This window comes from Cucurbita moschata, unplaced genomic scaffold (assembly GCF_002738365.1).
Source record: "Cucurbita moschata cultivar Rifu unplaced genomic scaffold, Cmos_1.0 Cmo_Scf00028, whole genome shotgun sequence".
Taxonomy (NCBI): Eukaryota; Viridiplantae; Streptophyta; class Magnoliopsida; order Cucurbitales; family Cucurbitaceae; genus Cucurbita; species Cucurbita moschata.
Window position 1 is genome coordinate 2,241,180 of NW_019268544.1, and position 23,981 is coordinate 2,265,160.

The 23,981-nt window shown below is 37.8% G+C and overlaps 6 protein-coding genes across 10 annotated transcripts; 4 read left to right on the plus strand and 2 right to left on the minus strand.

The window, feature by feature from the left end:
• The first annotated feature begins 361 nt into the window (after positions 1-361).
• Positions 362-3,887, plus strand: LOC111463327 (NADH dehydrogenase [ubiquinone] iron-sulfur protein 4, mitochondrial-like). 2 transcript variants are annotated; one of them, XM_023107210.1, is made up of 6 exons: positions 362-674; positions 1,431-1,519; positions 1,918-2,047; positions 2,777-2,806; positions 3,482-3,572; positions 3,620-3,887. In XM_023107210.1, exons 1-5 carry the CDS (start codon positions 516-518, stop codon positions 3,539-3,541), a joined length of 468 nt encoding a protein of 155 aa, XP_022962978.1. In that variant the 5' UTR covers positions 362-515; the 3' UTR covers positions 3,542-3,572; positions 3,620-3,887. The 2 variants fall into 2 exon arrangements, with proteins under 2 accessions (XP_022962978.1, XP_022962977.1); XM_023107209.1 differs by having other exon boundaries at positions 3,482-3,887.
• Positions 3,888-4,082: 195 nt separating this feature from the next.
• On the minus strand, positions 4,083-10,413 carry LOC111463325 (probable amino-acid acetyltransferase NAGS2, chloroplastic). Of its 3 annotated transcripts, none has more exons than XR_002713874.1 (11): positions 8,657-9,157; positions 8,432-8,519; positions 8,049-8,257; positions 7,774-7,925; positions 6,978-7,470; positions 6,253-6,350; positions 5,748-5,859; positions 5,505-5,664; positions 4,933-5,005; positions 4,341-4,578; positions 4,083-4,273 (listed from the first exon to the last, which is right to left on the minus strand). XR_002713874.1 is itself a non-coding variant. In XM_023107208.1 (11 exons), the coding sequence occupies exons 1-11, from the start codon at positions 10,240-10,242 to the stop codon at positions 4,425-4,427; spliced, it is 1,920 nt and encodes a 639-aa protein (XP_022962976.1). In that variant the 5' UTR covers positions 10,243-10,413; the 3' UTR covers positions 4,083-4,424. The 3 variants fall into 3 exon arrangements, 2 of the variants coding, with proteins under 2 accessions (XP_022962976.1, XP_022962975.1); XM_023107208.1 differs by adding an exon at positions 9,962-10,413 and having other exon boundaries at positions 4,083-4,578; positions 8,657-8,756; XM_023107207.1 differs by having other exon boundaries at positions 4,083-4,578.
• A 1,240-nt stretch (positions 10,414-11,653) lies between these two features.
• On the minus strand, positions 11,654-13,418 carry LOC111463436. The gene is made up of 3 exons (XM_023107370.1): positions 12,731-13,418; positions 12,501-12,649; positions 11,654-12,024 (listed from the first exon to the last, which is right to left on the minus strand). The coding sequence occupies exons 1-3, from the start codon at positions 12,984-12,986 to the stop codon at positions 11,866-11,868; spliced, it is 564 nt and encodes a 187-aa protein (XP_022963138.1). The 5' UTR covers positions 12,987-13,418; the 3' UTR covers positions 11,654-11,865.
• Positions 13,419-15,760: 2,342 nt separating this feature from the next.
• LOC111463603 (heptahelical transmembrane protein 4-like) lies at positions 15,761-18,126 on the plus strand. 2 transcript variants are annotated; one of them, XM_023107608.1, is made up of 5 exons: positions 15,761-15,956; positions 16,041-16,149; positions 16,409-16,671; positions 16,765-17,089; positions 17,234-18,126. In XM_023107608.1, exons 3-5 carry the CDS (start codon positions 16,412-16,414, stop codon positions 17,885-17,887), a joined length of 1,239 nt encoding a protein of 412 aa, XP_022963376.1. In that variant the 5' UTR covers positions 15,761-15,956; positions 16,041-16,149; positions 16,409-16,411; the 3' UTR covers positions 17,888-18,126. The 2 variants fall into 2 exon arrangements, with proteins under 2 accessions (XP_022963376.1, XP_022963377.1); XM_023107609.1 differs by lacking the exons at positions 15,761-15,956; positions 16,041-16,149 and having other exon boundaries at positions 16,577-16,671; positions 16,820-17,089.
• Positions 18,127-18,251: 125 nt separating this feature from the next.
• On the plus strand, positions 18,252-19,947 carry LOC111463601 (glycosyltransferase 6-like). Its single transcript, XM_023107607.1, has 2 exons — positions 18,252-19,778; positions 19,905-19,947. Exon 1 carries the CDS (start codon positions 18,411-18,413, stop codon positions 19,695-19,697), a length of 1,287 nt encoding a protein of 428 aa, XP_022963375.1. The 5' UTR covers positions 18,252-18,410; the 3' UTR covers positions 19,698-19,778; positions 19,905-19,947.
• A 1,574-nt stretch (positions 19,948-21,521) lies between these two features.
• LOC111463532 (putative glycosyltransferase 7) lies at positions 21,522-23,305 on the plus strand. Its single transcript, XM_023107501.1, has one exon. The coding sequence runs from the start codon at positions 21,729-21,731 to the stop codon at positions 23,091-23,093; it is 1,365 nt and encodes a 454-aa protein (XP_022963269.1). The 5' UTR covers positions 21,522-21,728; the 3' UTR covers positions 23,094-23,305.
• Positions 23,306-23,981: the final 676 nt, after the last annotated feature.

The window sequence follows — 23,981 nt, forward strand, 5'->3', positions numbered from 1 at the left end:
CAACCTGCCCCTTTTCCAAGCTAATTACTAATCACTGCCCATCTCACTCGGTAAAAAAATAAATATATCTTCATGTTACTAAAAATTTTAAATTCTATTACATATTTTTTTCGAATTTGATTTCAAATATATTTATAAATTATTATAAGTGAATTAATTTAAATATTTAGTATCAATAATTAAAAGATTTTATTATTGAATATAAACTTTTTAAGAAATTTATCTTTAAAATTTTAGGAATGTTTTTTAAATATAGACTATTTTTAATTTTTTAAAAAAAGATTCAATTTTTTTTTTTTTTAATTTAAAGAAACAGTAAAAAAAAAAAAAGTAATTTTTAGTCGACCTTTTATTTTCTAGCTTAGTTTGGAAAAGTTCTAGCACCTGCAATCCCTACAAGTTTTAGAGAAATCATCTCCGTTGTTCGAAGCATAATCGAGTCGGAACTGTGTTATTAGCGGGGGGACGAGCCAGACGGAAAACTAGTTTTCGCGTCGAATTTTGTTCATCGACAGATGGCTAACTCCTTGCAGAGAATCTGGAACCGCGGGTGTGCTCTCCGTGGTACTATGGCTCCTCTTTGCAGGTCATTCTCCGCCGACTCTTTGGTTGAAGTCAAGCCCGGCGAGATCGGTATGGTCTCCGGAATTCCCGAGGAACACCTTACCAGAAGGGTATTGCCCAGCATTCATCTGCTCTAGTATTTATCAACGAGTTTCTAATTGTTTACGTTGTGGTTTAGTTTAGACGGAGCGAGTTATTGGATGGTATTGATGATTTTTGGGGATTAGGTATATTTATACCCGTCTGGTTGACAGTTCTTGCTTGTTTTTACCTGGGTCTTTTAGAATGGTCTGCTGTGGCTAAACCCTTTAGGTGTTACTTTGTTGCTTCTATGTCGAAATGTAGTCGGTTTCGATAAGGAGATGGAAAATTCCGGCTGATTTAGCACTACGACGCTACATTTAGTATGAATAGGCTCTTGATCACCAAAAATTGATTAAAATAAAGTAAAAATTGTAGAGGAGCCCAAGGTTTAATCACAAAGAACAACCGCACCTTGGCCATTCCTTTTCTTATCCTACGGGATATTGCTATCGGTTATCCAAATCAGTTGCTAGGGAGAAATCCGTTCTTTTATGTTGATTTCACAAAAGGCTTTATCAATTACTATCTCATAGTCTCTATAAGTTATTCAGGAGCAATTGTTTAGCTTTTCATTTTGTTCTGTATAAAAGGCAAATGTTGGGTTTTTTTTAAAAATTATATATTTATTGGATTTAATTTCTTCGGGATTGGATTTTACATGAATTGAGGTTTAACCTTGTAATTTTGATGTGCAAACCACTAACTGTGGATTTCCCCATAACATTAATCCTTTTTATATGACCATCCTGATTCATTTGTCTTCCTATCATGAAATACGTCAGGTTGTAATCTACTCTCCGGCTAGAACTGCATCCCAGCAAGGATCAGGAAAGGTCGGCAAGTGGAAAATCAACTTTATGTCAACACAAAAGTATGAATTCTTCTTTTTCTTTATTTCCCGAGTTTTACTTTTAAAAAAATCGAACTGCTGCTTCATTAGATAACAGAATTTTTTAAGTCAGTTCTAGCAGATTCCTAGGAGTTGAAATATTGTGCACAACATGTTATACTGGGCAATTCAAGTGCCCAAAGTTAATGACCCTTGTTCTCTTACTCTCATCAATTAGATTCGTTTTTCCGCTTATAGTTTCTGTCATTTTGGATTTTTGTTTCTCTGATAAGGCACCTTTTGTGGTGGATTTGTTCGTTTTTGTATTCCGTGTGTAGTATGTCAGTTATTTTCATAAAAGATTGGTTTCTCATTTAAGAAAGAAAAACATACAAACAGAAGAGTGAAGAGTTTTCTTATGCTTATTGTCATGTTTGTAGGTGGGAAAACCCATTGATGGGATGGACTTCTACTGGAGACCCCTACGCCAATGTAGGGGACTCTGCGCTATCTTTTGACAGTGAAGAAGCTGCAAAGGCATTTGCTGAGAAACATGGATGGGAATATGTGGTAACGTTTCGTTAACCATTTAGAGAGAATTTTCTTCTTGTAATTCCCTTTATGTAGTTTGAGGTGTCATATTTTAGGTTAGTTATAAACTGTGTTATTTTTTGTGTCCGTTGCCTTCAAATCAGTGACAATTACAGTTGGAGGTGTTGATAAATTGTGCGTATATTCTAATATATTCTTTACAATAGATCTTTGCCTTCCCTCAAGGTCAAAACAATCCAGTCTGATTCAAAAGTGAAATTGCCCTTGGATATGATTGTTTAATATGTTTATTTAGAATAACAAAGATGATTCATGATTTCTGCATTTGGGCTATTATATGTTTGGCGTTTGACTCTGAATGTAAGTTCTTATATTTTAAGATAGTGGAAATAAGTTCGGCTATTTAATCTTCTAGTATTAGTTTGAAGCTAAAATTCAGAAATTTGAGGGGGAAGAAATGCCAGTATTTCTTCCAAATTTGGTCCATTAGTTGCAGAAAGTTCAAGCTTCTTATTTAGCATTCTGTTGGCATTGCTTTACAATTTTATCATTATCTGGGGAGTGGACTCTTAATGGGCGTTTTTTTTGAAGTTGTTTCTTTAATGTTCAGATTTAGGAATCACTTTTCTGGTCTGCATTATTATGATATTACACGGAGAGACAGTCCACATGCTTCTGGTTAATTCTCATTCTTATGTTGATTGTGTTTCTTGATTCTTTTTTGCCCCCTTTTTCTCCATTTTGTAGGTTAAGAAGCGCCACACACCACTTTTGAAGGTTTGAAATTCTTTCCCATTAATAATTTCATTGAGCTTGTATTTTGTCTATGGTTCTGTGACTGTATTTTTGAGAGATGAGGGACCACGCTGAAGCTAAGAATGATTCATCCATTAAGCTCTCTGTCGCATATCCTAGCTTCGACTATTTTCAAGGACTGTTCCTTCGTGTTAAATTTTATTCCTTTGTTTAATGGCCACTTCTTTCATCGTCTTTTGTAGTTCTGCTGGCATTTTATTTTCAATTTTATTTGTTTCGTCCAATTTTTGTTGCCTTTAGGACATTTCGTTTGAGATTTCTCAATCCTTTGGCAATCTAGAGTCTTCTTGTAGCTAGTTTAAGGAGCTCAGTTTCAGTTTCATTTCGGTACCAATTGTTGTTTTGTTGTAGTAGACGTAATTCTTCCCCAAACGACGTTATATGAACTTGGGTTGTTACTATTGGAGTATTTAGATGTTCTAACAGCTAAGAGCTCCTTTATGATAGATAAGTAGGATGAAGATCTGACAAAGGTTTTTAAAGTCTGTTAGCATTAGTTGATGAAGGAATTTTGATGCTGCTTGTTTTCTTCATGTCATCTAACTAATGACATTCCGTGAATCTTGGCTGTTTAGTTCACCATGAGCATTCTAAAATAAAGAAACAGAAAAAACTAACTCCCTGTTTTGGCTTTAGGCGAAGGCATATGCTGACAATTTCAAATGGAAGGGCCATCCTGAACCCAAGGAGGCGTAAACTTGTTCACCACACTTTTTCTCATCTCATTTGATCCTTAATAGTCCACGGTTGGCGGAAGCCAATGTCCCGGGTTCCCAAGGCAGAACAGACTGGAGGGTTTGTGTAGCCCATTTCGGTGCTTATTTCTGAGGAAGTTGGTTATAATAAGTGGAACCATGGTGTGTACTCACTTGACCTTGTAACTTTTGTTATCTCGTTATGTTCCTGATACAGAACATTGAATGAAAGCTCATATGCATTTTGAGCAGTATCTCGAGTAAAAAACGAGCATAGGAGTTGTTTAAGTCATATTTTGTGCAATGAAGATAATGTCTTTAGTACTCCAATAGCTTGATTCCGTGAACCCTATTTAAATCAGTGCTGTGAGTCGTATCACAGAACATAGAGCCATAAAGTTAATGAATCATGTGCAAAATATCATCAAGAGCACGGCTATTAGTGTATTGTAAATTTTCTGTTTCGGATGGCACTACTCCCATGCCTTGTTCTCTGCAGACACGATCAATTTTCACTGTTTGTATACTTGATTTGCTAAAGAAAAGCATAAATGACACCATACATTGCAATGATATGATCTAGGGAATCAAAATTTGCCTTTGTTTTGTACCTATCTCACTGTTTATACACTTAATTTGCCCAACAAAATATAAATACAAACCTTGGTGTGTCGCAAGTACACGTTGAGTGGCATTGATAAGATGCAGACGATCAAAATTTTATTGTGGAGGCCTGCAATCAACTTCTTTTTAGAACATTATATACATGTCTAGGTGAACAAATACAGATGATAACCCACATGGTATGGACGGCGGGTCTTGACTGACAGGTAAAGGAACATATGCTTCTTCTACTACGAGACATTTCAATTCTCAATCGAGGGTCAAGCGAACGCCCTGTCAATTCTACCGTTCCTGTTCCTATCTGGCAACAGCTTCTTCATGTAGTACTTGGATTTCCGGGATAGATTTATCCTTTTTCTCCGATTTTCAGGTATTGATTCAAATGAACATTCTGAGAAACCACGCCTCACAAACCTGTTAAAAAAGTGGGGTATCATTTCCTTCCATTGAAAATCAACTAAATTATAATAGAAAGCTATAGCCATGGAGATGAACATGGTGACATTTTCTATCTTCACACATTGCCATCCAAGATGGATATAAACTTTATTATCAAAAGCTAATGAGAACAATCTTATTCAATTGATATAGTAAAAGATGAGTGATCAGAATATGAAAACGAACAGCTGAACCAGAATTACCCTGGAGCTTGTATGTGTAGTGATGAGTATTGGTAAAGCAACCAGCAACTAATTTGAAATCAATTTAAAAATATGTATAATGTTGCAGGAAGACATGCAATAAAATCAGGTAAGATTGCAAACGAACCAGTCTGCAGTTCGTGTTGTGAGCAGAAAGAGCCTGTCCAGTCCTAGGGAGGCGGCCTTCTTTTCCATGTAATCTGCAGCTCAGTAAGCCGAATTATGTATCAGTCAATGAAGACAGCAAGCACCCAAGAACGCCTGAATCTGATAGTTATTCGTTTCAAATGGTTCACAAATGGTAATCACAACTATTTTTTAAATCAGGAAACAAATTTCTTAACGAGTATCCTGCACCACAATAATCAGAGAATTCTAAGAACTTATATTGAACTTAATTTCAACTGCCAAAGAAGAGCATAACAAATATTATACAGAATAAATTGTACTAATTATTAATTTTTAAAATAATACAGCGGGGAGCTGATTGTGGCGCAATGAGTGAGACCCTTTTAAGATTCCTCCCAAGAGCTAACCAATATCTATTATTTTTACCATGCCCAAATGAAGTAGAGCACGTAAATTAAGCAAAAAGGCACTTGTAGACACCATAAACAGACATTATAAACCATGGCCTAACGAGTTGAACAGAATTCATTCCTTACATATAGTATGTGATAAAGCAATTGATTATCATACCAAGCAATTTGTCGCCTTGTCCTTGTCCTCGGCACTCTGCAGAAACAGCGATGGCAGCAATCTCTCCACATCTCTCTTCAAAGAATGGGAAGAGTGCAGCACATGCAATAATTTGACCTTCTCTCTCAACGACAACTAATGAGTCTAATGATTCAAGTAGCTGCAATAAAAACTTTATGTAACTTATGGTGGCTGTGGTTCATGCAAGAAACTGGAAAGGATGAAGGACGCTGGAATACAAACCTCTTCATCAGTTCTCCGAACCAAGGTACCAGCCATTTCTAAAGGTTGAATAATTTGTCTAATCCCACGAACATCAGACACTCTGGCCATTCGTGTTCCCTCGTAAAGATCACTGGAATAAAAAATTTCATCAGGCATATCAGTTAATAGATCAAAATTAGCCTTATAATTAATTATAGTTGGCAATTGGTAACTCTAACACAAATGATTCTTTCGCCAACATAATTCCCAAAGCATTACTAGGAGCCACCAACAATATGACAATAACATATAGGTGAATACAATACAAAAAGCTTTTAAAAAAAGAACAATAACAATATCACTAAAATTGCTCAGCCCCACACAATTATGAAGTGCTAGTTGACCTCAAAATCTAATAGTACTTTTTATTTTGGAATAAGAACATAGCAATCAATTACGTGAAACTAATTATCAAGTATATCCATTATTTAAGTTGATATTTAATAATGTATCTTTAATAAAAGATAAAACGAAAGAGACTTGCCTGGCTATCATAGTGCCCATTCCATCTCTCTTAAACAATTCCAGCAATAAAACTCCTCCAATAGTTCCGTCTAGCAAATGTACTCTTTGAACACCACCCTAAAAGTATGCAACAAACTCACTCACTTTAGCCCAATTCAAGCCAAACTTCAACATGAAATGAAAATAACTCATTCCACAACGATCTGGATAATTCAGGTAATTCTCCAAGAACTGAAGATCTATTGAGCCACATACGAAGGAACAAAGTTTGAGTATAGGCTTATGTAATGATAACCAATGAATTCTCTTAGGAAGGGGCAAAATTTTGAATTTTAACGTTCTATAAATATAATCTCTGAATTCTAAAACTTTAGGGGGGCAAACTAGAGGACAACTACAGAATCATAAGTATTTTATACATAATTTTTGCCCTACTTTTTTCCCACCACTGCTGATGATAACTTCGATCATACAGTTTCAACTTGAAATAGTTAAATATGATTAAAAATAAAGCAAAGGGCTGATCAGAGATCAAGAGCTGCAAAAGGATTAAGCAAGCTCTAATTCATTGAAACACATGATTAGGCATTTGTTTTCTTTTTCCTATGCCTGTGTGTGCGAGGGGAAAAAATTAAGAAAGTCCATGTGAAGTACAAATTTAAGACAACTAGAAAATCAAAGGACCAGAGACAATACGTGGGAACATGTTCAGACTTGGTAACAGGAGGTAATAGAAGAATTTACCCGGCAAACAAAGGCTGCAGCAGCCAATTCTGAGAGGTAACCATTCAAGTGGCTATTCCGCTCACCTCCAATGGCAAAACCCTGTTCAGAGGACCAAAGCCCATTCCCACTACCAAAACCAACTCCATTTTGGAATACTGGTTTACGATGGAAGCCAAAACCTACTCCATTCTGAAATGTTGGACTATGATGGGAACTAAAACCAACTCCATTCTGGAATGTTGGACTATGATCTTCGAAAGAAGCATTTCCATTCTGTGAATGGATACTCCCATTTGAATCATTACGAGTAAAATCTTCCTTACCAACAACTTTCACATAATTTGCAGCTATCTCACATTGCTTGGCCCTTTCACGTATTAACATGTCTGCTTCTTGAAGAGTTAGAAAACTAATATGGCGTCCAGCTTCATCTAGAATAGGACCATCTATAATGCATATAAGCTTGTCAGCTCCAATAGCCAATGCGCATGCTGTTGCAACCTCATATGTACTGAAATCCACGAAACAAAATCATTAGTAACTGCTCTTCCTCATAGTGATTTCAACTAAATTTCCACCCTCTTAATTTCACCACCACCACTACATTTATAAGAGAATTCAAGAACATTAGAGCCATCCACATTCTGTAATTACTTCCCTGACATTCCAGGGAAACAGTTACACAAGCTGAGAAATAATGAAATGCGTATGAGAAAAAGTGAGTGAGCAAATGCCTACAAAACAAGTCATAATTAAGAAGGAAGCAACTAATAACAAGCTTTGACAACAGATAACTACAAGCATCATTGCATACTTGCAATTCAGAACTTCACCAGAACTAGAATAACCCAGGTTGCTCAATATAACTATGCAACCACCATCAAGCCTCTCACGCATGCGAGCTACGTCTACTTTTTTAACTTCACCCGTTGCTCCATAATCAACACCATCAACAACTCCCCTTCTCTGCAAAAGGATAGTAACGACTCATTCTATAGTTTGCAACTAAATAATATCCCAAATCACCATGAAAATATTCAACGGCGTTTCATCTCAAATACCACATTCACAAACCAAAAAGGTTTCTACCTTGGCAGCAAGAAAGTTGCCACTAACAACGCTTACACCAACTTCATGCCAACGTCTGCTGTCACCATGTCTGCGAATATTGCATATAGAAGGTCCAGGGGAAAGCTTTGCTTCTATCATCACACGGATACCTCCAGCCGCTTCCATTGCAGCTGCTAGAGTTTCGTTGTCAGTAACTCTATATTGACCAACAAAATTCGGCTTGCTTCCTGTGACGGATTAAAGACAGTTATAAAGAAACATATTAAGGTTCATTGAAAAGAAGAAGATTAAAAAAGAACAAATTCGTGTTATAATAAACTAATAGGGTAATAACAAAGTGATCCAAGTCCTTGGTTTCAATGACATTGCATATAATATACAAAAGAAATCAACTTAAAAACCTCTCTCTGCCAAAATTTTGTCAATTAACACGCGGGTCCCGGGAACAAGAATGAATCTGATCCCAAGGTGATGAAGAAAAGCAATATCCTGCACATACATAAAGCTTCAACATAGTAATAATTCAAACCAAAACAAAACCTAACGAAATACATCATAGAACAGGACGGATTTTATCAATACAAACACAAGAACAGACACATTATAGAGATGACGACAAGACCTGCCTTCAGAATAAGATTTAAGTAAGAGCTAGATACAATTTCCCCAGAAATGATCACAACGAAAGTGCCTCCTCTATGAGCCCATAAGTAAGGCCAAGCCTCCCTAAACCACCGCACAAACTGCTTATCCTCCACGGAATTGTAATCCTCTTCCTCTTCCTCCACGGCGCCATCTCCGTAGTTGAATCGATTGAATGTTCTCGATTTTCCCCCAACTTTCTTCAATCCCTTGTCCCACAACTCTACGCTATTGAATTTAAACCCCACCGCCCCATTTCTGAAACAACGGCTATAAGGAAAAGTCTTAGAAGGAAACTCTCGGGCAGTCTGAAAATGTAGCCGTGAGCTTGAAAGAGCGGCAGCCATGGCAGACAAACAGGACAAGAGAGTGACAAAATAGAATTTTGAAGCTTGCAAGTCATGGCCGAGCCGCCAATCACCAAAAGAAGGGCGGTTAGATTTTGGGCCATTCGGGCCACGGAACTCCATGCTTTGTCAAACAGGCCGAACCCAAATTATATTGGGCTGTAATGAAGGGGTGTTGGATTTGGGGCCTTTTGGGCCACGGATCTCATTGCTTTTCCAAATATGCCGAACTCAATTAGTTTGGGCTTGTAGTGAGGCGCTGTTGGATTTTGGGCCTTTTGGGCCACGGAATTTCTTGCTTTTTCAAACAGGCCGAACTCAAATTATTTTGGGCTTGTAGTGAAGGGCTGTTGGATTTTGGACCTTTTGGGCCACGGATCTCCATGCTTTTCCAAATAGGCCGAACCCAATTAGTTTGGGCTTTAGTGAAGGGCTTTTCAATTTGGGCCTTTTGGGCCACGGATTCCTTGCTTTTCCAAATAGGCTGAACCCAATTAGGTTGGGCTTATAGTCAAGGGCTGTTCGATTTTGGGCCTTTTGGGCCATGGATTCCTTGCTTTTCCAAATAGGCCGAACCCAATTATTTTGGGCTTGTAGTGAAAGGCTGTTTGATTTTGGGCCTTTTGGCTCACGAAACTCCTTGTTTTTCAAATAGGCCGAACCCAATCCATTTGGGCTTGAAGTGAGGGCTGTTGGATTTTGGGCCATTTGGGCCACGGATCTCCTTGCTTTTCCAAATAAGCCGAACCCAATTATTTTGGGCTTGTAGTTAAGGGCTGTTGGATTTTGGGCCTTTTGGGCCATGGAATTGTTTTTCAGATATGCCAAACCCAAATTACTCTGTCTTGTAGCTAAATCGCGAGTAAAACAAGAATGGCCCAGTCCAAATATTCGCCCTCTAGGTTCCCTCACAGAGTTCCAGTTACAATTACAACTAAAAACAAGAATTCTTCAATAAACCTCTCGTCTTCTTCAGAAACTTTATAAGGATCTTTGTTAATCTCAATTCCCGGCGGCTGGTCGGTTGTTTTAAACTCCTCCCATTTACAGCCTCTCGCCGCCGCCGCCGCCAATCCCAAATCCAACTTTCTTCTTCCACCGAACGGAGCCGGAATCATTCGCCGGAAATTCTCTCTGTACCCACGGCCGACACCCACCGCTTTAAAATCACACCACAATTCCCTTTTCGAGAAAACCCACGTTCTCGATGTCGAAGTAGCCATCACCGCCGCCGCAGCCGTTTTAATAAATAAAACCCAAAAAAAAGAAAAAGGATTGGGAAATTGAGAGAAGGAGATAGAATAACGATAAACGCGGCGAAACGGTGGGGGGAAAAAGAATGAACTGAGAAGAGTACAAAAGGTTGGTGTGGTGATAGAAATAGAAGAATGGGGAAGCGGTTGGTGAGGTTCTGATTTTGAGTTTTAATCATGTTTATAGTTATAAAACAATTGAATGATGTAAATTATTCAAACAAAGTTAATAAATATATAACAAAGAAAACGAACCCATGTCAGATATTTGGAGAGAAACAAGACAAATATCTCGTGTTAATTATTGAATCAGTTATATAAGTATTTTCAAAGTGACATAAAGTATGTCTTTTCAACTGCTGAAACAGAATGTCTCAACATGACACGCCAAGTCGAGAATGTTGACGGTGGTCATGTGGAAGGCCCATTTTCTTTTGGGTTAGGCCCAGCAAGTGAGGAGAGGCCCAATGGGCTATTTGAGACACACAGCAGGGATGAAGTGAAGCCCACTATCATTATTTTGTGTTTATTGCAATCAAATTGTTGTTTATCGGCTTTTCAATCGGACTTGTCATTTTCGTACTCTGCACGGTTTTGTCCAATCTACTTCAATTTCAATTCCATTATAGATTTACTGTTACGTGTAGAATCAGAAAAACTCAACGCATTAAGTACAGGTTGGTTAGGAAGGATTATTTGGGTCAAAAGAGTATACTGTTGTTAACTATTTTATGAGACTACTCGCTACTTAACTTTAAAGCTAGCTCTCACTAACAAATCAAGTGAAATCTCCTTCACTAAAACACAAATAAAGCCATCCCTTCACCTTCTATTTTGCGTTTCCTTAGAATTGCAGCGGACTTGCAATTTACAACTTTATTCGTGGGACTTGCAACCATTAGTTATTGGTTCATTAGTAGGGCGAAATCTTCAGGCTAAACTTGCCAAGTTTAGAGCCTCATTAAGCTCGAGAGATATGAGTTTTAGATTTAAGAGTCCAAATGCTCACCTTGACTGAGGTCAAGTTAACCAAAGACGAGGTGAAAGTAATTTCTCTCTCGGTATGGTAAACACTATGCACCACTTGGTTGTACAATCGTCACTTCTTTCCCTAGTAAAAAAATTTGAGGTTAAAACATTAAACTTTTTCTTAGTACAACATATAATTTAGCTTAAAACATACGTTATTTTTAACTATTCAAAATGTCCCGTGAAAATTAGTTAAAAGTTCTAAATTTTACGCAAAAATGATAAAATTATTTGACTTGACAGCCACCCTTATATAAGCAGGGATGTTGATTCTGGGTTATAAAAACAAATTATTTCCATAATACTCGACAACTTTAAAAACAGTATCTAACGTGGCATATGGCCCCACTCGTTTAAAGCGAAAAGCACATAATTAACAGATAATTTAATGTTGATTACGAATAATTAAGCTCCGTACACTAATTTCCAAATGAAAAAAGGGTACAAACTTTGGACGAAATTAAATAAAATAGAAAAATTAAAATATTAACGTATAAAGATAGAGATTGGATTTCGACGCCAACTTCTTCCGCTAATTATTCTTTTTTTTTTCTTTTTAATTCTTCAATTAATTCCAACTTCTGCAATGCTCTGTAAGGCTGGCCGCCATTGACCCCCACCACCGTAATGCCTACCCATGCCTCTGGGTCCTCCTCCGCCTCTTCCACCACTGCGGCTGCCGGCGTCTCTGTTTTCCAGGCGACGGCCCCCCTCCTGCTCCGCCTGACCATATATTCAAAATAATTATTTCAGCATCACGTTTGGATTTGACCCCCAATGAGACGAAGAAGTGGGAATAATGTTCACGTTTTCCTGAAGATATTGATATGGACCAAAGGAGACAGCGAAGGCGAGCCAATAAATATATTTAAAATACAGGCAAAACCCCATTACCAAACTATATACGTTTGACTTGATGATATATAATTGAATACCTCTGCACTCTACAGCTCTACAGCTTACTTAAATTTCTGACAAGGTTCTTGAAGTGGCCCATAAAAGGCATTTCCCTTGATATCCGTGGCCTTAAATTTCAAACCATTTTCAGATACTTCTTTATACAGAAAAACAGCTTTTTGTTATTTTTTTTTTTTCTTTTGATTTTTGGTTTTAATCAGAGTGTAATCATGAAAAAGAAATTATATAAATCAACTTTTGGGGATTTGGAGCATGATTAAGGTTAATGGGTATTCGATTACCTTCATGTAATTTTGGGATTTAGAATTTGAATTTGGATTTGAAGCAGAATTTGTGTCGTTTATCTTCATCCCAATCGAGAGTGCTCCTCCCTCTTTAAGCAATTTCCCCAGTTTCACGCATTTCTTTGCAGCAAATTCCTTCAATACATCTGAACCAAAAGAAACAAGAACAAACGCAACTAAAATATAGTTTTTTTTAAAATAAATATTTGAGAAATATAAAGAATTACCCTCGAAGGTGATGAGACGATAGACATGGCCGATAAGAAGCGTGTCATCGGGGCGGAGGAGTTTGAGCTGCTTGATCGGGGTACCATTTTGGGTCTTCAAAGTGGACGAGGTAACAACCAGCGCAACGTAATGGCCAGGGTTGGAGTTCATGATCTGGTGTGCACTTACGGACCAATAAATCCTCTCGATCTTGGGATTAATCCCAGGGTGTTGAATGACCACCGTCGCCGCCTCCGCCGCCTGGCAGTTCCCCATTCTGTTTGCAGCTATCTAATCTCCCAAGTAAAGAATTCCAAGTGGTGTAGTTTTTTAAGGAGAAGAGCAGTGGTTTTAGGGTATGAGACAGAGGAGAGGAAGGAGATTATGAAAAATTGAGTAAAGAAGTGTGAGGACTGACGGTATCCTTGATTACCCTCTCCACGACGCACGTTAAGAATCTCGGTTCTGAACAAAGGACGTGACGTTTTCCAGATCAGCGAAGAGGGTAAATGCGGGAGAGCAAATGAATTCCAGAAGGTTTATTAATTTAAAATTGAGGGAAAGAGAAAAAACAGGGGAGAATGGAATGAAGTTGGTGAGTTGGGTAATGGGTACTTATAATGGGATCGGAAGGAACGTAATATTGGAGTACGAACTGAAAGCTCTATCTGCGCAAAACGTGTAAGATCTGCAAAACCCACTCTCTGATCGGGAGATGTGTATTTATTTTAATATTGATTTTGTTCATCAAAAAGGAGGTTCAAACTTTAATTCCATCTCTTTAATTCTGAGTCTCTGACCTCAGGAATCAGGGACGGTCAGAGTTGGCCCCGAGGACCGGTTTGGGCCGGGTTTTTTTTTTCTTTTTTTTTTCAGAATAGAAAGCTGACGTGGACACGTAATTTTGGGATGGGACTCAAAGTTGACGGTTGATTCCAACCTATTCTGCCTACGCCAAGACATATGCGCTACGCCTACCCTTTCTCCTCTCTTGAAAAATTTTAACCCAATGTGATGTTATAATTATTTCATTAATTACTATGTTTTTGTGAAATTTAAATAGTGTTTATTAGGTTGAAAATTGTTAGCAATAAATTACACGTGAGTTAATTTAAATAATTATCATGAGTTCATAAAGACATCAAAAGAAAAGTTACGGGGTTTTATGCTCAAAATGAACAATATCAAGATCCTCGATCATATTAGACTTATAAGCTTCCATAATTGGTCTCGTGAATTCAAAAACTTATAAAAATGGAACAAAGATTAAATATCTTGTAATAAATCTTAAAAGTTGAGGGGAGTTTGTTAGGTGTGAATAGCTTTTAAATGTAGATAAGATTTATTTCTAATTGTAATATTTAAGGATAGAAATAAAATTTCGATCTATATTAGGCTCGAGCTATAAAGTTTGACAAACTTCGTAATGTAATTAAATTATTTAAGTCATGTTTTATAATTTTTTCATTTTTTAATTTCTTGGAGTCAATCATTTTTTATTTAGTTTTTTTTTTTTAAATATATATTTAGAGTGAAAAAAAATTAAAAATAAAATTGTCACTAAATCGAATCTTATTTCCATTTAAATTAAATTAGATAGAGAGTTCAAAATTTCAAGGAACTACCGACGATTTACTCTAAATATAGGTTTCGATGACTTTACTTTTGGATTTTCTAAAATATTTCATATCAATAGAGATATTAACTTTATTTATAAATTTTCGATCTTTATTTTAATTAGACAATATAGTACAATTCTACTCAATAATTTTCAACCATGATAACACACCTTCTTTTAGTTAGGCATCTAGAAAATGTTATTTTACCAAACAAGAAAAAAAAAACATTAAAACGTATTAATAAAAAAAGTCAACTCCCAAACATATTGACTAAGATTTTTCAACGCCAAACACACAAACGCGTATACCGGTGTTCCACGATGCCATCATTAATCGATCTATATGTGAATGGCCGTGGCTGCAATCTTTAAATTATAACTTCAACTAAGCACATATCAAGTTTATTTTTTCGTTTTTTTTATTAACAAAATAGATGTAATATTATAAAACTTAAAACTAATATAATATTTGTTGAGTTTTATACGTTATTATACCATACAAAATAAATATTTACAGAATATTTTGACGATAATAAAGCTATGCATGTGCCTCTCGATACAATATTATTTTAATTTCAAGCTAATTCTTATACCATGAGCTAAACCTTCAAATCAAAATAAAGGTAATTATGAAAAAAAAAACTGATAAAATAATGAAAAATAAATAAATGGTATGCAAATTTTTTTAAAAAAATGAGTATAATTGTAAATGTTAGATTATGAAAATAATTTTATAAATATTTTCTTTCAATATATTTTCGTGGATTCTTGTTTGGGCATGTTGATAATGAAACTCTAAACCAAGATTGGGGTTTTAAAATGAAATTATTGGGCCTGAGACCGCACAAGCCCAGTTGCTTTAAAACAAGGTTTATCAAGGCCGTCGATATTTTCGAATACGGCCAGTTTAATTCTGGATGCGACAGAGAACGGTTCCTATGTACTTTCAGCCACTAAATAATTACAAAAATAACAATAAAGATTGCCTTGTTTAAAACTGCCAATTCCAAGTCAACATACAAGTGGAAGCCCCCACCTTATCCAAATAAATAAAAATAATATAAAATCCCACTTTTCGGTTTAAATTAATTTAAGGAGTTTGTTTTAAATTATTTTTATGGAGTAATTTAATTAACCGATTTTGTTTGTTTGGTTACTCTTCTTAAAAATTGTTTTGATCACGGCATCTCATTCTTATCTAAAAAAACAACAATATATAATAATAAATAATAAATAAATGTCCTAATCTTTTAACATTTGACTTTTTCTTTATAAATAGTGACACTAATATATATATATATATATATATATATATATATATTTTTCGCGTTACAAAATTCTAAAATTCAGTTGAAATAAAAAATAGTTTAGAAAAAGAGAGGGACAAAAAGGGGTTAGTCAAATTGTGCGGTTCTGTTGAGGAGGAATTGAAGTGGCGCCACCCAATTTGGGGACTCGGCGGCATCTTCGCATCTCGCCAACGAATCACTCCCCCTCGCTCTCTCGTTTTGTAGGTTGCGCCATATAAATTCATTTTCGTTGAACTTGAAGCTCTCTCTTCTCGTGGGGGTCTCCAATATCACATCGGAAAATCATCTACGGGACCCTTCCCCCTTCGTAATTTTGTGGTTACATTTCTTGTTTTCACCTACTGTCATACATTTTTTGTTGTTGTTTTCCTTTCTAACTTCATCGTCTTCTCCTTGTTGCAGGATTCTGTCCGGTAGTTTTCACTTTTTTTTTTCCCTTGCTGCTGCTGGAGGGGACCAGGGTTTGCTTCTTCTGGGCATCTCTATTCTGCTGCCCTTCTTCCAATTCTTCGTAATTTCCCTTTCTTTCTTCTGCAATTCTCGGCGTTTTGATTCATCGCGTTTTGGCGTCTAAATTTTACCTGTGTTGTTGCATTTTGATTTAATCGATTTCAAGATTTGGATTGTCATATGACGATGCGAAATAAGAGGTTTATGGTGTTGTTTGAGGCAATTTTCAATTGTTTGTTACTATTTTGAATTGATTGGCTTGAGAGGAAGAACATAGGTTTGGTTATCGATCAAAGCGTGTTGTTCATTTGGCTGAGTAGGGGATGGATGCGTATGAGGAAATGACTGAGAAATTTAAGACCTCTGCTGAATCAATGGAGTACCATCAAAGGTACTTCTCGAAGGATGGGAAGGGGAAAAAACTTTGGAAGAAGGTCAAGTATCAGTTGGTTGAGTACCATGCTTTACCAGCCTACTTGAGGGATAACGAATTCATTCTTGGTCATTACCGCGCTGATTGGCCATTGAAGCAGACACTGCTCAGCATCTTCTCCATACACAATGAGACTCTTAATGTTTGGACGTAAGCCTTTTCTGGGAGTCTGTTTTTTCATAACATTGAAGAAGATATGCAATGAATTTGAGCTGTTGTTCACTTGAATACTGTGTGTTTCAGGCATTTGATTGGATTTTTCCTCTTTCTCTCCTTGACCATATATACTGCAACAAAGATTCCTGACGTTGTTGACATTCATCCTCTTCAACATTTGCCTGAGGTGTTGAAGAATGCTGATCTCCACAAATTGCAAGCAGAACTCTTGACGTGCCTTCCTTCCTTGCCTCATCTACCTGATCTGCAGTTATTAAGGGAGGAGTTAAAGACTGCATTCCCTTCCATGGATATGCTTTCATCACTGTGTAGCTGGCGTGTTGTGGAGCTTCTATACAATTGTTTACCGGAGCGATTCTCACTCAGAAATCAAACGAATGACTATGTTCTGGTAACCTCTATGTTTGGTACAATCATTGTTAATGATTTGCTTGCAAGTTCTCAGACTTTGCAATACTGCAACTAGATTTGTTCTGCTATGAACTAATAACGATTTGCTCTGTTGTTTTTTTTTTTTTTTTTTGGTTTAATCCAGAGTAGCGTGAAGGAGGAAGTTGCCAACATGATTGCACCAGTAGCTATGAGACCAATTACTCGGTGGCCTTTCTTCGCATTCTTGGGTGGAGCCATGTTTTGCCTGCTTGCTAGCAGCTCATGCCACCTTCTTTCCTGCCACTCCGAGCGTCTCTCATACATAATGCTAAGGCTGGACTATGCCGGAATTGCAGCCCTTATATCTACCTCCTTCTACCCTCCCGTTTACTACACCTTCATGTGCTATCCCTTCTTTTGCAGTCTCTATATGGGGTTCATTACCCTGGTGGGAATTGCAACCATCTTAGTATCTTTGCTGCCAATGTTTCAATCCCCCGAGTATCGCACTTTTCGGGCATCCCTTTTCCTTGGCATGGGCTTGTGTGGGATCGCCCCTATTCTGCACAAACTTATCCTGTTCTGGGGCTTGCCCGAAGCACTCCACACAACAGGGTATGAGATACTGATGGGCATATTTTATGGGGTTGGAGCACTCGTTTATGCAGCAAGGATTCCGGAGCGATGGATGCCTGGAAAATTCGACATTGCTGGCCACAGCCACCAACTATTCCACGTCTTAGTAGTCGCTGGGGCATATACTCATTATCGTGCAGGACTGATTTACCTCAAATGGCGTGACCTGCAAGGTTGTTAGAATAGAATTTCAACAAAGATTTAGCCTGTTGAAATGTAGTTGATTATTTTCAAAATGTATCCATGTAATATTTAGCCGGACTAGGATACTGCCACCACTGTAAGGTCAGAACTAGCTTGAGAAAATATGAGAACCCTCACGCTCGGCCTTATCATGAAATCATAAAAATACATATTTGATGCAGTCGAGGCTTACGTATATAATAATTCAAATCAATAAAATTTTATTTTTATTTTTTACTTTTAGCCCCAAACATTGTCCGAATACAAGAAATGCATAATTATATTGCCATATACGGCTCTGGGTGTGTTTAAATCGTGATCTTTTTCCTTTCCGGCCAGCGTTCTGTCAGAAACGGCTCAGCCCACCCTTTTGAGGAACGTTATTGATTTCCCTCGAATCTCTATTGATTTGCCAACAAATCTTATCATTCTACTTTCCCGAAATGCCATTTGACAATTAAAATAATGGGCGAATAAATTCTAACGCATAAACGCTTACAAATGAAGTTTCAAGTTTCTCCATGGCTTTACAGAGCAGAATTCGTTGGTTGTCCTGTAATGTCTTTCTCCTTCTTGGCGGAGCATTTCTGCTTTTCCTCTTTAATTCTAGCCTCTCCTCTACTTCTATATTTAAGCTTCCAACATATGTGTTTACGGCCGGAGATCGATTCGTCGACGAGATTGACACGCCGGATCAAACCTTCTACGACGACCCGAAACTCAGTTACTCGATCGAGAGACGAATAAAGAATTGGGACCATAAACGGAAAGCATGGCTCAATCACCACCGCCGTCTCGCCGCTGGAGCAGACGAGAGGATATTGATGGTGACCGGATCACAGCCGGCGATGTGCAAGAACCCAATCGGCGATCACCTTCTTCTGAGACTTCTGAAGAACAAGATGGACTACTGCCGAATCCACGGCTACGATATTTTCTACAACAACGCATACTTACAGCCTCAAATGGACTCGTTTTGGGCCAAGCTCCCAATCATCCGGGCCACAATGATGGCCCATCCAGAAGTGGAGTGGATCTGGTGGATGGACTCGGACGCAGTGTTCACAGATATGGAGTTCAAGATTCCAATCGAGCGATACAAGAATCACAACCTGGTGGTTCACGGTTGGCCCAGTATGGTCTACGAGAAAGGAGATAATAAAAGCTGGACGGGCCTGAATGCTGGAGTATTCCTGATTAGAAATTGTCAATGGTCCATGGACTTAATGGACTCATGGGCCAAAATGGGCCCCCAATCTCCTGATTACAAAAAATGGGGCCCAATTCTAACGACGACGTTTAAGGACAAGCCATTTCCGCTTCCGGACGATCAGTCGGCTCTGATTTATTTGATTTCGATGGAAGGAAGGAAATGGGCGGACAAGGTTTATTTAGAAGGGGAGTATTATTTGGAGTCGTACTGGATTGGTATGGTAGGGTGGTATGATAACATCACCGCCCAGTACACGGAGATGGAGAAACGCGAGCCTGGTTTGAGGAGGAGACACGCGGAGAGAGTGAGCCGGTTCTATGCGGGTCTCAGAGAACCGGTTATTAAGAAAGCCGGACTTAGAAATGGGGCCGGTCGGAGACCGTTCGTAACGCATTTCACGGGTTGTCAGCCGTGTAGTGGAAATCATAATCCCATGTATGATGGAGACACGTGTTGGCAGGAGATGGGAAGGGCTTTGAATTTCGCTGATAATCAGGTGCTTCGCACGTATGGTTTCTTGCACCAGGATTTGGATTCGTCGGCTGTTTATTCTCTACCGTTCGATTATCCTCATACTAATATCATTCACCAATGAGAGACTTCTTCTACCTTTAACGTTGTTTAAAATGTTTTGCTTAGGCGAATATTTCGAGGATATTAACATTGGTTACCATATGTATGTGTCAACTCTTCCTTAAATAGCTACTTTTGTTTTTTTGTTTTTTTTTTTTAATATTTTAATTATAATTTTGCTTTTGCTTTTGCTTTTATTTTGAGAAATGCGTCGGCGTTGGGTCGTTAGGGCATCCAGCACAAGCATGGTCGGCTGCTTTTTTCAGACAGACAATTGTACATTTACATATGGTGCGTATTTAATTTTTTTGTTTGGTGCCCTAAAAAGATTGGAAATTTCTTTTTATATTATTGGGCTGTTCAACTCTACCCCTCTTATTATCAGATATTTTATTCCTCCACATTATTGGAATGTTACAAAACTGTAACATGTAACAGTTCCATCCCTTAAAGTTTTATAAAAATATTCAAGAAATTTGTTATTAAAGTGTTATTAGGTAAATTTGGACAAAATTATAAATATTATTTGCTACTGTCAATGTCTATCATTAGTAGATATTGTCTTATTTGGCATTTTCTTATGGACTTTTTCAAGGTTTTAAAACAAACATGCTAGAGACAGGTTTTCATGCTTCATTATCCTCTCCAACCAAGGTATGATCTCACATTATTGGACAAAAAGTCTAGCTCAAATTGTGTTGGTCAAGTCGACTCAAATTAAGTTGAAGTGGGTCGAGTCAACATATGTAGATGTACGTCTTGTACTCCCATGACCCATTGAAGCTTAGACGATGTCCAGTGCAAATTTTTTCTAGACCAATTCAAATGAATGTAAATGAAACTCGGCTAATCTTTGTATAAATAAATTATGAAAATATTATTAAACGATGTTTAAACTAGGAATCGGAATTCTCCACAATGATATAATATTATCCACTTTGAGCATAAACTCTCGTGACTTTACTTTGAGCATCCTTAAAAAGTCTCGTACCAATGAAAATGTATTTCTTTACTTACAAAACCCTAAAAAAGCCTCGTATTGTGTATATACAATTCTTCTTATTTCATAGTCACGATTTTATCTTCACACTATATATATATATATATATATATATAACTCGAACATCAACTATATTTAAATTCTATATAAATTTGTAATTCCAAAATCTAAATTTGGTCTCCACGAGAAAGAAACAAAATTTGTTTGTCTCTTCCAAGACAACGATTAGCTTTTAATTTTCTTGGGTAGGCATGATTCACTATTTGCCTTCTAAAATTCCCTTCCCATAATTTTATATTAAAAAACTTTTATACTATAGTGGCAGCTCAACTAATTGACCCCAAAGTATGATTAATATTTATAAATCCCTATCTTCCACGCTTTCAAGCTTATATATTTTGCAAAATTACATTTTTATGAACCAAATTTGCTAAACCCATTTCAACTCATTCAATTAATAATTAAATTATATATCGTCTTAAAAGTACATTAAAAAAAAAAACTATTTAATCTTTTTGGATTTGTTTTATCCTTATTTATATACCATAAATTGAAAATATTTAAATAATTAGTCAAATTTAAAAAATAAAATAGTATTTGCAATAAAGTAGAAATCTGTGAAAAAAACGTGACAAGGACAGGACAGCAATAGTAAAAAGTTAAGTCACATATTACACATGGCAGCGTGTAGTCGGTTGGTTTTGAAACGGAGTCCGTCGAAGATTTTTCCGTCTTCCCAAATGCAAGCGGGAAATCCGGTCCTTTATGTCCAAATTTTTGGAAGAATTTGAGATATATAAATATAAACCCCGTTAGGGTATAAACAGAGCCCAATGGACACGTAGCCAAACACGTAGGGCGCCACCTCTGACGCTCTTCTCACGCACTTCATTTCCTCGCTGCTGTTCCTAATTTCAGCCTTTCCTGCAATTTCCACCGTTTCTAAACCGACGCTTTCCTCTTCCACAAACTTACGGTTCTTCACTCTCTGCTCTCTCACTCACTCACATGTTCCCTTCTTTAATTCCCTAACCCAACCACTTTTAAAGCGCCATGGTTGCCCCCGACTTTTCCAAGTCTCAGACCTCTTCTTCTCCCATGGCTAAACCCACTCTCCGCCATAAGGCCTCTGCCTGTCTCGCCGATGGGTTTCTCTTCCTTGGCGGCGCATTGGTTGCTCTGCTTCTCGTCTGGACCCTTTGGTCCTTCATTACCCCTTCTATTAACCCCTCTGATTTTGACTCCATTAACGCCCAATTGAACCCTCCTTCAGATGTTTCGTCTTCACAGAGTTGCCATACGGGTCCTTCTCTGGCCTACGACCCGCCGGATGTTACCTTCTATGATGATCCCAAATTAAGCTACTCCATCCAGAAGCCGATGAAGAATTGGGATGAGAAGCGCCGACAGTGGCTGAAGCGGCATCCCTCCTTTGCTTCCGGTGCTGGGGAGAGAGTGCTTCTTTTAACGGCGTCGCAGCCGGCGCCGTGCCGAAACCCCATCGGCGACCACTTGCTTCTGAGATTCTTTAAGAATAAAGTCGATTACTGTCGAATCCATGGCTATGATATCTTCTACAACAACGCGTTGCTACAGCCGGAAATGTTCGCGTATTGGGCGAAGCTGCCGGTGGTTCGAGCGGCGATGATAGCTCACCCAGAGGCCGAGTGGATCTGGTGGGTTGACTCGGATGCGATGTTCACCGACATGGAATTCAAGCTCCCACTCGAACGTTACAAAAACCACAACCTTATCGTCCATGGTTGGGCTCACTTGATTTATGATCGGAAAAGCTGGACAGGGCTCAACGCCGGCGTGTTTCTCATCAGAAACTGTCAGTGGTCCATGGACTTTATGGACGTGTGGGCCAGCATGGGCCCACAAACGCCCAATTACGAGAAGTGGGGACAGATTCTGAAATCAACGATCCCGGACAAGCTGTTCCCGGAGTCAGACGATCAGACGGGCCTAGTTTATTTACTGTACAAAGAGAAAGAGAAATGGGCGGACAAGATTTACTTAGAAGCGGAATACTATTTCGAAGGGTACTGGGAGGAGATCGTGAAGACATTTGATAACATAACCGGGAAGTACACGGAGATGGAGAAAGGAGCAGGGGAGCTCCGGCGGCGACACGCGGAGAAGGTAAGCGAGCAATACGGTGCGTTTAGGGAGAAGTATTTGAAAGATGCTGGAAACGGGAAAGGGAGTTGGAGAAGGCCTTTTATCACACACTTCACAGGGTGTCAACCTTGCAGTGGGGATCATAATCAGATGTATTCTGGTGGATCTTGTTGGGATGGGATGCGTAAAGCTTTGAATTTCGCGGATAATCAAGTGCTTAGAAAGTATGGTTTCGTGCATCCGGATGCACTGGATCCCTCCGTCTCTGAAGTTCCTTATGATTACCCTGCCTAGATTGTCGTGTAAACACAAAAGACAAAGGTATGGATATTACCGTTCTTAAAGTAATACAGACTTGTCGTGATCTCTTAACAGTGTGTTCATATTTTGGAGATGGGCAGTGGGTTTGAGTCAAATTTGGAGTTTCTTTTATCTTTATCTGCCAAATTAGAGCTATGATTAGTTGGGTTTTGAATAATTTGAATCAAATTAGAAAGGGATTTGCAGATTATTGGAAAAGGAATGGGACAAAAGGGATAACAAATTTGGTTGTTTATGCTAAATTAAATTGGTTAATCAAAGAGTAATTTAAAGGGGAGACATGATTTTAGTTTGATTTGCTTTCCCAGGGATTATGGCGATGCTTTTGAAAAGTGGGTCACTATGGTATTTGATTTTAATACTCCGCATAAACTTATGGCATGATTGAAGGATAATTTCCTCTTTTTTCTTTTTCTTTTGCTAAAAAAAAAAAAAAAAAGATAGAAAGATAAGATTTTTCTACCATTTACCCAACTTTTGTCTAATTGAAGCATCATATTGTCGGGTGGTGCATGCGAGATTATCTTTCTTTCTTTCTTTTTGGAATTAAAATTGTTAATACTATTATTCCATCAGCTTAATTTCGAAGAGTACCGACACGTTTGCGATATGTCATAAGATATAAGCCACAACGACCTAAGAAACAGGAAATACATATTTATATGACAACAAAATATGAAGAGTAAGAATAAATAAGTAATACAATGAATGTTATCTCGAAGTAACCTTAGCCATATGTCACATTGACATGTCTCATTCCTCACTTTATCAAGAACTTCTGACAGTTTTTTTTTTCTTTTTTAAATTAAAGATTGGATTTGATAGGAAGTTTGTTTTAAAAAGACATTAAAACATAGGATA